General features: G+C 38.2%; 1 protein-coding gene across 7 annotated transcripts in view; it reads left to right on the top strand.

The window, feature by feature from the left end:
- The window catches only part of NEK1 (NIMA related kinase 1), a 220,009-nt gene that overhangs the window by 129,778 nt on the left and 74,681 nt on the right, over positions 1–15,550 (top strand). For all 7 annotated transcript variants that reach the window (XM_003257955.4, XM_012508232.2, XM_030816320.1 and 4 more), the window contains 2 exons: positions 366–431; positions 511–739. In XM_003257955.4, coding sequence (XP_003258003.2) covers positions 366–431; positions 511–739 — 295 coding nt within the window. The remainder of the gene's footprint in view (positions 1–365; positions 432–510; positions 740–15,550) is intronic.

Below are 15,550 nucleotides of genomic sequence, written 5' to 3'. Positions count from 1 at the left end.
ATCTATCAAAACTTTTTCTAGTTATAATTAAGAGTATATGAATTTTCCTCTAATTTCTACCACTGAATTTTATTACCAAAAATTCAGGTACCAAAGAGGAAGAGGATATAGTTAATTATGTGAGCAGTAATCCAAAAATATGACAAATAATTGAGAATTGGCCCCTCTCTATGTTGTCTAATTAATAATATTTAAAGGTTAGTCATTGCTGATAATGAAGGAAGCTTTGTTAACATTTTATAGGAATAAAAAATTTACAAGGAACAAATTAATGAAAACCAAAAAGTAACAAGGATATCATATTTTTAAAGGTAGATTTAAAAAAATAAAATCATCTCTTCCTCTGTATCTATCTGCATTTAAAGGACAGTAGTTTAAATGATACCTGGGAAACTTCAGAAGAGATGCAAAAGACCAACAATGCTATTTCAGTAAGTAAAATTTTCAAAGTTTATCAATCATTTTACTTAATGATATACATATTAAAATATCTAATGTTATAACTTTCAGAGTAAGCGAGAAATACTTCGTAGGTTAAATGAAAATCTTAAAGCTCAAGAAGATGAAAAAGGAAAGCAGAATCTCTCTGATACTTGTGAGATAAATGTTCATGAAGATGCCAAAGAGCATGAAAAAGAAAAATCAGTTTCATCTGATCGCAAGAAGTGGGAGGCAGGAGGTCAACTTGTGATTCCTCTGGATGAGTTAACACTAGATACATCCTTCTCTACAACTGAAAGTATGTATAGAAGTATATTAATATCCTATTTAGGTCTAGTATATATGTAAACTTATAGACTAACCACTCTGAAAAAAATGAACACTTAGAAGAATTGAGAGAAGCTGAAAGAATTCTATATATTTTCCTTTTGGGCCAGTAGAAGTGCCTCCCTCTGACAGTGAAATGTGAAGAACAGAGAAAACTAATCAAACTAATCAGCCTTAATAGCAAGGATTTTTATTAGAAAAGTGTATAGTGTGAGAGAGGGAACTAATGACACATATTTAAATTGCATTACTTTAACTCTGTATACCATGTTAAATTAATCTGTTACTATGAATAATTCTTGATGAGAACCAGAGTAATGTCTCAGAAACATCTCTTAGGCATTTGGTGAGAGTATTGAGAAAATCTGACTTAATGATTTATTTATTCAGTGATAATTACTGAGAATCTATATTTCTTACATTGTTCTAGGAATTGGAGATACAGTAACAAAACAGAAACATATGTGCTCTTGTGGAGCTTACATTCTAGAAGGGCAAGTCTGACCATCAGCAAATCTGATTTTAAGTAATTTTTTTCACAGACTGTTTTTGTAGAATTTTTTTCTTACATTGGAAAAAAGCCCAAAGACTTGATAGCATTTATTTTGCTTATTTATTGAACAGTTCTTTATTGGGTGCCTACCATATGCAATACACTCTTAAGCAATGGGAATATAATAATGTTTAGAATGTAGTCCCTTCCCTTAAGGAGCTTAAGGTCTAGTGGAAAGGCAGGCAAGTAAAGAGATAATTGTGGTTGATAAATTCTATGCTAGGAATAATCATAGACTACTGCAGGAATACATAAGAGACCATAAATCAGTCTTGGAAGAGCCCCCATGATCCAGTCACCTCCCTCCCTCAACACAGGATTATAATTGGAGATGAGATTTGGGTGGGGACACTATCTGTCTGCTTTTATTATTTGTCTTAATCACTGGTTTTGAGCAATATGATTGTAAAGTGCCTTGGTATAGTTTTCTTCATGCTTCCTGTCCTTGGGATTCATTGAGCTTCTTGTGTCTTTGGGTTTATGGTTGTCACATTTGGAACACTTTCAGCCATCATTTCTTCTAATATTTTTTCCATGCCTCCTCCTTCTGTCCTTTAGGGACTCCAGTTTCACTTTTTGTCTCATACCTCAGTGGTGCTCTTTTTACTTTTTTTTTTAGATTCTTGTTGTGTTTCATTGTGGATAGTTTCTATTGCTCTATCTTTAATAGATGATAGTCTTTTTTTCCTGCCATACCCAATCTGCTATTAATCCTATTCAATGTACTTTTCATCTCAGATATTGTAGTTTTCACCTCCAGAAGTTTAAGGGGTTGTTTTTCTATCTGCCATGTCTCTACTTAACTTTTTTGATCAGATGGAATACAGTTGTAAAAACTTTATTAATGTCTTTACTTATTCTGACATCTTTGTCAGAGGTTAGAATTTTATTGGGTCCATTTTATTGATTGCCTTTTCTCCTTGTTACAGGTCATATTCTTCTGCTTCTTTGCATGCTTGGCTGTTTTTAATTGGATGTCAGACATTTTGCATTTTACCTTGTTGGGTGCTAGGTATTTTTGTATTTTTGTAATTATTCTGGAGATTTATTCTAGAATGTAGTTAAGTTATAATACTTGGACTCAGTTTGATTCATTCATGTCTTATTTTTAATATTTGTGAGGTGAGATCAGAGCCATGTTTAGTCTAATGCTAATTATCCCCATTTAGGAGATAAGATGCTTCTGAGTGCTCTATACAAGGAATGATGAGGTTTTCCAGTTTGGCTGGTAGGAATAGACACTATTTCATGTCTTGTGTTCTCTGTAATCTTTTTGGGTGCTTTTTTTCCTAACTTGGGTAGTTTTCTCATATATTTGCTCTGCTCATACTCAGGGCTACCGTCTGCAGGTCTCTGGAATTCTCTTTCTAGTTGCCTTGGTCTTCCAGGAATCCCAGCTCTACCTCCTGAACTCAGGGAGTGTGGCAGACCCATTAGCTATAGCCTGAAAACTCTAAAGGCTGGGCAATCATAGGGATCATCTCATTTGTTTTTGTTTTTGTTTTTTCTCTCTCTCAGGGACCCATGTTCTTTATTACCTGTTGTACAATGTCTTGAAACTGCTGTCTCATATATTTTGTCCAGTTGTTTTGGTTATTTAGGGAGCAGCATAACTCTAATTACTCTATACCATCTTAGTAAGAAGTAGATATCCTTGAAACCAGTTTTTAGAGGCTATTGCACTAATCTAGGCAGAAGTTAATGATGACCTTAAGTAAATTACTGAAAGGTAATAAAGAGGAGATATTTAAAAGATACTAGGAGACAGACTTATAGGGGCTTTATGTGAAACTCTTCGAAGAGTTCATCAGAGGAAGACCTTTGCAAAGAAAATGAGGAACAGACAGAGATAAAATTAGGAGACTGTAGTATGGGTTCCAAAGAAAGAAGAGAGCACTTCAGGAAGAGAGGTAACATATTGAAGGCTAAAAAATATATACTGGATTCGTCAGAGAAGAGGCAATGTGAGCTTGGTAAAAGCAGTGTCATTAGAGTGCTAGAGACAGAAATAGAATCCAAGAATTAAGAAGTGAATAGGAGAGGAAATTTAAAAAGAGAGTTTAGAACCTTTTCAAGAAGCTAAACTGCGAAGCAGAACAGAGACGTAAGATGGTATTACTTGGTGGGGATGTAGAGTCATTATAACCTTGTGAAAAAAGAGACTTGAAAATATTTTATGCTGATTAGAAAACCAAAGTATATCACATCACTTTCTCATTTTAAAACTTAATTGGTTTTCATTGCAACTAGAATAAAAGTCCAAAGTTCTTTTCATGATTCAAGTCTCTCCTCTCTCTTGGTTTATGCCTTGCCTGCTCATTGTATCCATTTCCTTCTAACTAGCTCACTAGGAACTACTTACTTCTCACCTTTCACTTCTTAAAACATGCCAAGCTCTTTCTTTTCCATCGTACTCTTCCCCTTCCCTCTTTTCCAAGTCCTTAATATGGCTGCTTCTCTTTTTTTTTCTGTCCCTGTTCTTTAGCTATCACCCCATTTCTGAAAGTCCTCTTTATATCAGAATTCTTCAAGAGCGTTCTCTGTTTACAGTTCTAGTTCCTCTCCTTTATTCTCCCTTAACCTACTTCAACCAGACTTTTTCCTCTACCACTCCATTACAATTCTTTTCATGGTCACCATAGACCTTCATGTCGGTAAGTTTTAAAGGCCCTATTTTATGTATTTACAGCTTTGACATCCTGGATTATTGTCCATACCCGCACACATGTGTGCTCACACATACACACACACACTCTTCTTGAAGCACTTTTTTCACTTTTCTCCCCTCTATTAACAGCAGACCTCTCTCTCTCTCTCTTTTGTATTTTTTGGAGAGATGGTGTTTCGCTATGTTGCCCAAGGCTGGTCTCAAACTCCTGGCCTCAAGTGACCCACCCACTTTGGCCCCCCAAAGTGCTGGGATTACAAGCATGAGTTACCATGCCCGACCCTTATTTTCAAATCATTGAATATTATTTCTGTACTTTAAATATTTATTTATTTAAATCTATTTTATTTGTATAGATTCAGGGTGTACATGTGCAGGTTTGTTACATGTATATATTGCATTATGGTGAGGTTTGGGTTTCTAGTGTACCTACCACTCAAAATAGTGAACATGGTACCCCAACAGGTAATTGGTATTGGTACCCCAATAGGTAATTTTTCAACCCTCCCACCTGCCCAACCTCTCCCCTTTTGGAGTCCCCAGTGTTTTATTATTTGCCTCCATGTCCGTGTGTACCCATTGTTTAGCTCCCACTTAGAATTAAGAATATGCAGTTGTTTTTTTTTTTTTTTTCAAGACAGGCTGGAATACAGTGGTGCAGTCATGGCTGACTGTATCTTAAAATTTCTGGGCTCAAGTGATCCTCCTGCCTCAGCCTCCAGAGTAGCTGGGACTACAGGCACATGCTGCCATGCCTGGCTAAATTTTTTTTTCTTTTTTGTTAGAGATGGTGGACTCACTATGTTACCCAGGCTGCTTTGGAACTCCTGGCCTCATACAATCCTCCTCTCTCCATCTCCCAAAGTGCTGGGATTACAGATGTGGGCCACTGTGCCTGGCCAGTATTTGATTTTTTATTTCTGAGTTCTTTTATTTATTATTTTTAAAGAACTAATCACATACTGTAATTATCTTCTTCATTTGTTTAAGTATAATTTGCCTGTGTTCTGTTTTAGAATATAAACATTTTGATAAAGCTTGTCTTATTTGTACTGCATGTTTATGCTCCATCATGTAGCATGTAATATATACATGAAAAGTAGTTATTAAATAAATGAATGTGAGGACAAAAACATAAATATGAGGACAGACACTGGTGTTGTGAGATCTCTGAGATGGTGGGGCTGGAGATGATTGAGAGCACCTATGAGGAAATAGACCATTGCCGTTGTGAAAGGATGCATGGAGGCAAAGGTAGGAAGATACAAGTAAGTTGGGGGAAAGTGTCAGGATGGCCGAATAAGAACAGCTCTGGTCTGCAGTTCCCAGTGCGACCAATGCAGAAGGCAGGTGATCTCTGCATTTCCAACTAAGGTACCCAGTTCATCTCATTGGGACTGGTTAGACAGTGGGTGCAGCCCACAGAGGGAGAGCAGAAGCAGGGTGGGGCGTTGCCTCACCCGGGAGGCGCAAGGGGTCGAGGAACTCCCTCCCGTAGCCAAGGGAAGCCGTGAGGGACTGTGCCGTGAAGGACGGTGCTATCCCACCCAGATACTACGCTTTTCCGATGGTTTTCACAACCCACAGACCAGAAGATTCCCCTGGGTGCCTACAGAACCAGGGCCCTGGGTATCAAGCATAAAACTGGACGGCCATTTGGGCAGACACCAAGCTGGCTGCAGGAGTTTTTTTTTTTTTTTTTGTACCTCAGTGGCGCCAGGAATGCCAGCAAGACAGAACTGTTCACTCCTCCGGAAAGGGAGCTGAAGCCAGGGACCCGAGTGGTATTGCTCAGTGGATCCCACCCCCACAGAGCCCAACAAGCTAAGATCCACTGACTTGAAACTCTCGCTGCCTGCACAGCAGTCTGAAGTCGACCTGGGATGCTCAAGCTTGGTGTGAGGAGGGGCATCTGCCATTACTGAGGCTTTGTAAACAAAGCCAACAGGAAGTTTGAACTGGGCACGGAACCCAACACAGCATGGCAAAGCCACTGTAGCCAGAATCTAGAGAGGCATCTCTAGATTCCTCCTCTCTGGGCAGGGCATCTCTGAAAGAAAGGTAGCAGCCCCAGTCAGGAGCTTATAGAAAAAACTCCCATGTCCCTGGGACAGAGCACCTGGGGGAAGGGGCAGCTGTGGGCGCAGCTTCAACAGACTTAAACTTTCCTGCCTGCTGGCTCTGAAGAGAGGAACAGATCTCCCACCACAGCGCTCAAGATCTGCTAACAGACAGACTGCCTCTTCCAGTGGATCCTTGACCCCCATGCCTCCTGACTGGGAGACACCTCCCAGCAGGGGTCGACAGACACCTCAAATAGGAGAACTTCAGCTGGCATCTGGCGGGTGCCTCTCTGCGATGAAGCTTCCAGAGGAAGGATCAGGCAGCAATATTTGCTGTTCTGCAGCCTCCGCTGGAGATACCCAGGCAAACAGGGTCTGGAATGGAACTTTAGCAAACTCCAGCAGACCTGCAGAAGAGGGGCCTGACTGTTAGAAGGAAAACTACCAACCAGAAAGCAATAGCATCAACATCAACAAAAAGGACGCCCATGCAAAAACCCCATCCAGAGGTCACCAACATCAAAGACCAAAGGTAGATAAATCCACGAAGATGAGGAAAAACCAACGCAAAAAGGCTGAAAATTCCCAAAACCAGAAGGCCTCTTCTCCTCCAAAGTATCACAACTCCTTGCCAGTAAGGGAACAAAACTGGATGGAGAATGAGTTTGATGAATTGACAGAAGTAGGCTTCAGAAGGTGGGTAATAACAAACTCTCCAAGCTAAAGGAGCATGTTCTAACCCAATGCAAGGAAGCTAAGAACCTTGATAAAAAGTTACAGGAACTATCACTAGAATAATCCGTTATGAGAACAACATAAATGACCTGATGGAGTTGAAAAACACAGCAAGAGAACTTTGTGAAGCATACACAAGTATCAATAGCCAAATCAATCAGGTGGAATAAAGGATATCAGGGATTGAAGATCAACCTAATGAAATAAAGAATGAAGACAAGATTAGAGAAAAAAGAATGAAAAGGAACAAACAGAGCCTCCAAGAAATATGGGACTATGTGAAAAGAACAAATCTATGTTTGATTGGTATACCTGAAAGTGATAGGGAAAATGGAACCAAGTTGGAAAACACACTTCAAGATATTATCCAGGAGATCTTTTCAAAAAAACCAGCTCCTGGATTCATTAATTTTTTGAAGGGTTTTTTGTGTCTCTATTTCCTTCAGTTCTGCTCTGATTTTAGTTATTTCTAGCCTTCTGCTAGCTTTTGAATGTGTTTGCTCTTGCTTTTCTAGTTCTTTTAATTGTGATGTTAGGGAGTCAATTTTGGATCTTTCCTGCTTTCTCTTGTGGGCATTTAGTGCTATAAATTTCCCTCTACACACTGCTTTGAATGTGTCCCAGAGATTCTGGTATGTTGTGTCTTTGTTCTCGTTGGTTTCAAAGAACGTCTTTATTTCTGCCTTCATTTCATTATGTACCCAATAGTCATTCAGGAGCAGGTTGTTCAGTTTCCATGTAGTTGAGCGGTTTTGAGTGAGTTTCTTAATCCTGAGTTCTAGTTTGATTGCACTGTGGTCTGAGAGACAGTTTGTTATAATTTCTGTTCTTTTACATTTGCTGAGGAGAGCTTTACTTCCAACTATGTGGTCAATTTTGGAATAGGTGTGGTGTGGTGCTGAAAAAAATGTATATTCTGTTGACTTGGGGTGGAGAGTTCTGTAGATGTCTATTAGGTCCACTTTATGTAGAGCTGAGTTCAATTCCTGGATATCCTTGTTAACTTTCTGTCTCGTTGATCTGTCTAATGCTGACAGTGGGGTGTTAAAATCTCCCATTATTATTGTGTGGGAGTTTAAGTCCCTTTGTAGGTCACTCAGGACTTGCTTTATGAATCTGGGTGCTCCTGTGTTGGGTGCATATATATTTAGGATAGTTAGCTCTTCTTGTTGAATTGATCCCTTTACCATTATGTAATGGCCTTCTTTGTCTCTTTTGATCTTTGTTGGTTTAAAGTCTATTTTATCAGAGACTAGGATTGCAACCCCTGCCTTTTTTTGTTTTCCAGTTGCTTGATAGATCTTCCTCCATCCCTTTATTTTGAGTCTATGTGTGTCTCTGCACGTGAGATGGGTTTCCTGAATACAGCACACTGATGGGTCCTGACTCCTTATCCAGTTTGCCAGTCTGTGTCTTTTGATTGGAGCATTTAGCCCATTTACATTTAACGTTAATATTGTTATGTGTGAATCTGATCCTGTCATTATGATGTTAGTTGGTTATTTTGCTCGTTAGTTGCTATAGTTTCTTCCTAGTCTCGATGGTCTTTACAATTTGGCATGTTTTTGCAGTGGCTGGTACCGGTTGTTCCTTTCCATGTTTAGTGCTTCCTTCAGGAGCTCTTTTAGGGCAGGCCTGGTGGGAAAATTGATGGACCGCTAGCAAGACTAATAAAGAAGAAAAGAGAGAAGAATCAAATAGATGCAATAAAAAACGAAAAAGGGGATATCACCACCGATCCCACAGAAATACAATCTACCATCAGAGAATACTACAAACACCTCTATGCAAATAAACTAGAAAATCTAGAAGAAATGGATAAATTCCTCGACAAATACACCCTCCCAAGACTAAACCAGGAAGAAGTTGAATCTCTGAATAGACCAATAACAGGTTCTGAAATTGTGGCAATAATCAATAGCTTACCAACCAAAAAGAGTCCAGGACCTGATGGATTCACAGCTGAATTCTACCAGAGGTACAAGGAGGAACTGGTACCATTCCTTCTGAAACTATTCCAATCGATAGAAAAAGAGGGAATCCTCCCTAACACATTTTATGAAGCCAGCATCGTCCTGATACCAAAACCTGGCAGAGACATAACCAAAAAAGAGAATTTCAGACCAATATCCTTGATGAACATTGATGCAAAAATCCTCAATAAAATACTGGCAAACCGAATCCAGCAGCACATCAAAAAGCTTATCCACCATGATCAAGTGGGCTTCATCCCTGGGATGCAAGGCTGGTTCAACATACGCAAATCAATAAATGTAATCCAGCATATAAACAGAACCAAAGACAAAAACCACATGATTATCTCAATAGATGCAGAAAAGGCCTTTGACAAAATTCAACAACCCTTCATGCTAAAAACTCTCAATAAATTAGGTATTGATGGGACGTATCTCAAAATAATAAGAGCTATCTACGACAAACCCACAGCCAATATCATACTGAATGGGCAAAAACTGGAAGCATTCCCTCTGAAAACTGGCACAAGACAGGGATGCCCTCTATCACCGCTCCTATTCAACATAGTGCTGGAAGTTCTGGCCAGGGCAATCAGGCAGGAGAAGGAAATAAAGGGTATTCAATTAGGAAAAGAGGAAGTCAAATTGTCCCTGTTTGCAGATGACATGATTGTATATCTAGAAAACCCCATTGTCTCAGCCCCAAATCTCCTTAAGCTGATTAGCAACTTCAGCGAAGTCTCAGGATACAAAATTAATGTACAAAAATCACAAGCATTCTTGTACACCAATAACAGACAAACAGAGAGCCAAATCATGAGTGAACTCCCATTCACAATTGCTTCAAAGAGAATAAAATACCTAGGAATCCAACTTACAAGGGATGTGAAGGACCTCTTCAAGGAGAACTACAAACCACTGCTCAATGAAATAAAAGAGGATACAAACAAATGGAAGAACATTCCATGCTCATGGGTTGGAAGAATCAATATCGTGAAAATGGCCATACTGCCCAAGGTAATTTATAGATTCAATGCCATCCCCATCAAGCTACCAATGACTTTCTTCACAGAATTGGAAAAAACTACTTTAAAGTTCATATGGAAGCAAAAAAGAGCCCGCATCGCCAAGTCAATCCTAAGCCAAAAGAACAAAGCTGGAGGCATCACGCTACCTGACTTTAAACTATACTACAAGGCTACAGTAACCAAAACAGCATGGTACTGGTACCACAACAGAGACATAGATCAATGGAACAGAACAGAGCCCTCAGAAATGATGCTGCATAGCTACAACTATCTGATCTTTGACAAACCTGACAAAAACAAGAAATGGGGAAAGGATTCCCTATTTAATAAATGGTGCTGGGAAAACTGGCTAGCCATATGTAGAAAGCTGCAACTGGATCCCTTCCTTACACCTTATACAAAAATTAATTCAAGATGGATTAAAGACTTATATGTTAGACCTAAAACCATTAAAATCCTACAAGAAAACCTAGGCAATACCATTCAGGACATAGGCGTGGGCAAGGACTTCATGTCTAAAACACCAAAAGCAATGGCAACAAAAGCCAAAATCGACAAATGGGATCTCATTAAACTAAAGAGCTTCTGCACAGCAAAAGAAACTATCATCAGAATGAACAGGCAACCTACAGAATGGGAGAAAATTTTTGCAACCTACTCATCTGACAAAGGGCTAATATCCAGAATCTACAATGAACTCAAACAAATTTACAAGAAAAAAACAAACAACCCCATCAAAAAGTGGGCAGAGGACATGAACAAACACTTCTCAAAAGAAGACATTTATGCAGCCAGAAAACACATGAAGAAATGCTCATCATCACTGGCCATCAGAGAAATGCAAATCAAAACCACAGTGAGATACCATCTCACACCAGTTAGAATGGCCATCATTAAAAAATCAGGAAACAACAGGTGCTGGAGAGGATGTGGAGAAATAGGAACACTTTTACACTGTTGGTGGGACTGTAAACTAGTTCAACCATTGTGGAAGTCAGTGTGGCGATTCCTCAGGGATCTCGAACTAGAAATACCATTTGACCCAGCCATCCCATTACTGGGTATATACCCAAAGGACTATAAATCATGCTGCTATAAAGACACATGCACACGTATGTTTATTGCGGCACTATTCACAATAGCAAAGAGTTGGAACCAACCCAAATGTCCAACAACGATAGACTGGATTAAGAAAATGTGGCACATATACACCATGGAATACTATGCAGCCATAAAAAATGATGAGTTCGTGTCCTTTGTAGGGACATGGATGAAACTGGAAAACATCATTCTCAGTAAACTATCGCAAGGACAAAAAACCAAACACCGCATGTTCTCACTCATAGGTGGGAATTGAACAATGAGAACTCATGGACACAGGAAGGGGAACATCACACTCCGGGGACTGTTGTGGGGTGGGGGAGGGGGAGGGACAGCATTAGGAGATACACCTAATGCTAAATGACGAGTTAATGGGTGCAGGAAATCAACATGGCACATGGATACATATGTAACAAACCTGCACATTGTGCACATGTACCCTAAAACCCTAAAGTATAATAAAAAAAAAAAAGAAAAAAAAAAAAAAAAAAAGATATTATCCAGGAGAACTTCCCCAACCTAGCAAGGCAGGCCAACATTCAAGTTCAGGAAATACAGAGAACGCCACAAAGATACTCCTTGCGAAGAGCAACCCCAAGACACATAATCATCAGATTCCCAAGGTTGAAATGAAGGAAAAAATGTTAAGGGCAGCCAAAGAGAAAGGTCAGGTTACCCACAAAAGGAAGCCCATTGAACTAACAGCAGATCTGTCTGCGAAAGCCCTACAAGCCAGAAGAGAGTGGGGGCCAATATTCAACTTTCTTAAAGAAAAGAATTTCAACCCAAAATTTCATATCCAGCCAAACTAAGCTTCATAAGCGAAAAAATCCTTTACAGACAAGCAAATCCTAAGGGATTTTGTCACCACCAGGCCTGCCTTACAAGAGCTCGTGAAGGAAGCACTAAACTTGGAAAGGAAAAACCAGTATCAGCCACTGCAAAAGCATACCAAAATGTAAAGACCATTGACACTATGAAGAAACCACATCTAACTAATGGGCAGAGTAACCAGCTAGCATCATACGACAGGATCAAATTCACACATATCAATATTAACCTTAAATGTAAATGGGCTAAATGCCCCAATTAAAAGACACAGACTGGCAAATTGGATAAAGAGTCAAGACCCATCAGTGTGCTGTATTAAGGAGACCCATCTCATATTCAAGGACACACATAGGCTCAAAATAAAGCGATAGAGGAATATTTACCAAACAAATGGAAAGCAAAAAAAAAAAAAAAAAAAAAGCAGGGGTTGCAATCCTAGTCTCTGACAAAACAGACTTTAAACAACAAAGATCAAAAAAGACAAAGAATGGCATTACATAATGGTAAAGGGATCAATGCAACGAGAAGCACTAACTATCCTAAATATATATGCACCCAATACAAGAGCACCCAGATTCATAAAGCAAGTTCTTAGAGACCTACAAGGAGACTTAGACTCCCACATAATAATAGTGGGAGATTTAACACCCCACTGTCAATATTAGACATATCAACGAGACAGAAAATTAACAAGGATATTCAGGACTTGAACTCAGCTTTGCACCAAGCAGACCTAATAGACATCTACAGAACTCTCCACCTCACATTAACAGAATATGCATTCTTCTTAGCACCACATAGCACTTATTCTAAAATTGACCACATAATTGGAAGTAAAACACTTCTCAGCAAATGCAAAAGAATGGAAATCATAACAAACAGTCTCTCAGACCATAGTGCAATCAAATTAGAACTGAGGACTAAGAAACTCCCTCAAAACCGCACAACTACATGGAAACTGAACAACCTGCACCTGAATGACTACTGGGTAAATAATGAAATTAAGGCAGAAATAAATAAGTTCTTTGAAACCAATGAGGAGGAAGACACACTGTTCCAGAATGTCTGGGACAGAGCTAAAGCAGTGTTTAGAGGGAAATTTATAGCACTAAATGCCCACAGGAGAAAGTGGGAAAGACCTAAAATTGACACCCTAACATCACAATTAAAAGAACTAGAGAAGCAAGAGCAAACAAATTCAAAAGTTAGCAGAAGACAAGAAATAGTAAGATCAGACCAGAACTGAAAGAAGATAGAGACATGAAAAGCCTTTCAAAAAAATCAGTGAATCCAGGAGCTGGTTTTTTGAAAAGATTAACAAAATAGATAGACGGTTAGCCAGACTAATAAGAAAAGAAGAATCAAATAGACACAATAAAAAATGATAAAGGGGATATCACCACTGATCCTACAGAAATACAGACTACCATCAGAGAATACTATAAACACCTCTATGCAAATAAACTAGTAAATCTAGAAGAAATAGATACATTCCTGGATGTATACACCCTCCCAAGACTAAACCAGGAAGAAGTTGAATCCCTGAAAATAGACCAATAACAAGTTCTGAAGTTCAGGCAATAATTAATAGCCTACCAACCATAAAAAGCCCAGGACCAGACGGATTCACAGCCGAATTCTACCAGAGATACAGAGGAGCTGGTACCATTCCTTCTGAAACTATTCCAAACAACAGAAAAAGAGGGACTCCTCCCTAACTAATTTTATGAGGCCAGCATCATCCTGATACCAAAACCATCAATTGGTTTGTCATTGTTTCATGCAATTCAGACTAAATTGCAGACATTGGTATACCTTGCCCTAAGTATTTCACAGCATATAATTATTTATTAGAGTTCAATGTTTGTTTTTTCCTTTATGTTAAATTTACATGCAATGAAATGCACACATTGCAAATGTATATTTGCTGGTTTTTAACAAATGCTGAGCTACAAAATAAGAACCTCCATCAAGATATAGAACATTAACATCACCCCAGAAAGTTTGCCCCTGCATAATCGTTCTCTGTTCTTATCCTCCCAGAGGCAACTTTTTCTGAATTTTTTTTCTACCTTAGATTAAATGTTCCTGTTCTAGAATATCATATAAACAGACTCTAACAGTTGGTATTCTTTTGTGTCTGGCTTCTTTCACTCAAGCATAATGATTTTTTTTTTCCCTAATCTCTCACCTCTGACTGAAAGCATAATGATTTTTGAGATTCATCTGTGTTGTAATTATTAATAGCTTTTCTTTTTTAAAAAATCTTTGCTTTATTAAAAGTTTTCTTGGTTTGATATTGATATAGTCACTCCTACTTTGTTTTGCTCAGTGTTAGCCTAGTATATCTTTATCCTTTTTTTCCTCTTAATCTATATGTGTCTTTATATTTAATGTGGGTTTCTTGTGGGCAGCATATTGTCAAATTCATTTTTAATCCACTTATAACCTTTAACTGGTATGCTTAGATCATTTACATTTAATGTGATTATTAATGTGATTGGATTTAAATCCAGATGCTCCTCAATTTACAGTGGGATTACAGTCTAATAAACCCATTGTAAAGTTGAAAAATCTTACATCTAACCATCATAAGTCAGGGACTGTCTGTGTACCATTTTTCTATTTGTTTTTTGTTTGCCTCATCTATGCTTTCTTTCCTTTTTCCTCCTGTTTTGCATTATTTGGGGTTAGTTATTTTTTATTATTCCATTTTACCTCTGTTGTTGAATTAATAGCTACAGCTCATTGTTAATTCAGTGTTTGCTTCAGAGTTTATAGTGTATTATTGTAGCACAGTGTATTAACTGAGCACGGCCTATCTTCAATTTAGTTATACTTCATATATGGTATAAGAATATTACAATAATGTACAGTTGACCCTTGAATAGTATGGGGGTTAGGGGGTATTGAGCCCCCCGTGTAGTCAAAAATCCATGTGTAACTCTTAACTCCCCCAAGATTTAACTAGTAATAGCCTCCTGTTGACCAGAGCCTTATCAATAACATAAAGCCAATTAACACATATTTTACATGTTATACGTATTATATACTATATTCTTATAATAGGAATCAAGAAAAGAAAATGTTACTAAGAGAATGATAAGAATGAGAAAATATATTTACTATTAATTAAGTGGAAATGGATCATCATAAAAGCCTTCACATCATCTTCACACTGAGTAGGCTGAAGAGGAGGAAGGTGGGGGATTGGTCTTGGTGTCTGAGGGGTGGCATAGGTGGAAGAAAATTTGTTTATAAGTGAACCCTGGCATCTCAAAACTTTGTTTGAGGGTCACCTGTACTTACATTTGTTCCCTCCCAACCTTTGGTGCTATTTTTTTTATGCTATAAATCCCATAATACAGCATAGTCATTTATTCTTTAAAAGGATTTAAATAATGAGAGAAAAAACTATTTTGTGTCTACCCATGTAGTTTTCATTTCTTTTCTGTAGAAGATATCTATTTTGTATCATTTTTCTTCTGCCTGAAGGACTTCCTTTAAGATTTTTTGTAGTACAGTCCTGGTGATTCTTTTAACATTTGTATGTCTGTAAAAGTTTTTATTTTTATTTTATTTAGCCTTCCTTTTGAAAAGGTATTTTTTCTGAGACATACAATTCTAAATTGAAATTTTTTTCTTTTAGTACTTTAGTGATGCTGCTCCACTGTCATCTTATGCACATTACTTGTAATGAGAAGTCTTCTGTTAACCCTCACTTTTAGTTTTGTTCCTCTGTGTCTTTTTTCTCTGACTCCTTTTCACATTTTTCCCTGTAGCCTTGGTTTCAGTGAATTTGATTGTGATGTGCCTTGATGTCACTTTCA

Source organism: Nomascus leucogenys, chromosome 7b (assembly GCF_006542625.1).
Source record: "Nomascus leucogenys isolate Asia chromosome 7b, Asia_NLE_v1, whole genome shotgun sequence".
NCBI lineage: Eukaryota > Metazoa > Chordata > Mammalia > Primates > Hylobatidae > Nomascus > Nomascus leucogenys.
Note: the sequence above shows the minus strand (reverse complement) of the source record. Positions and strands in the feature narration are given on the sequence as shown.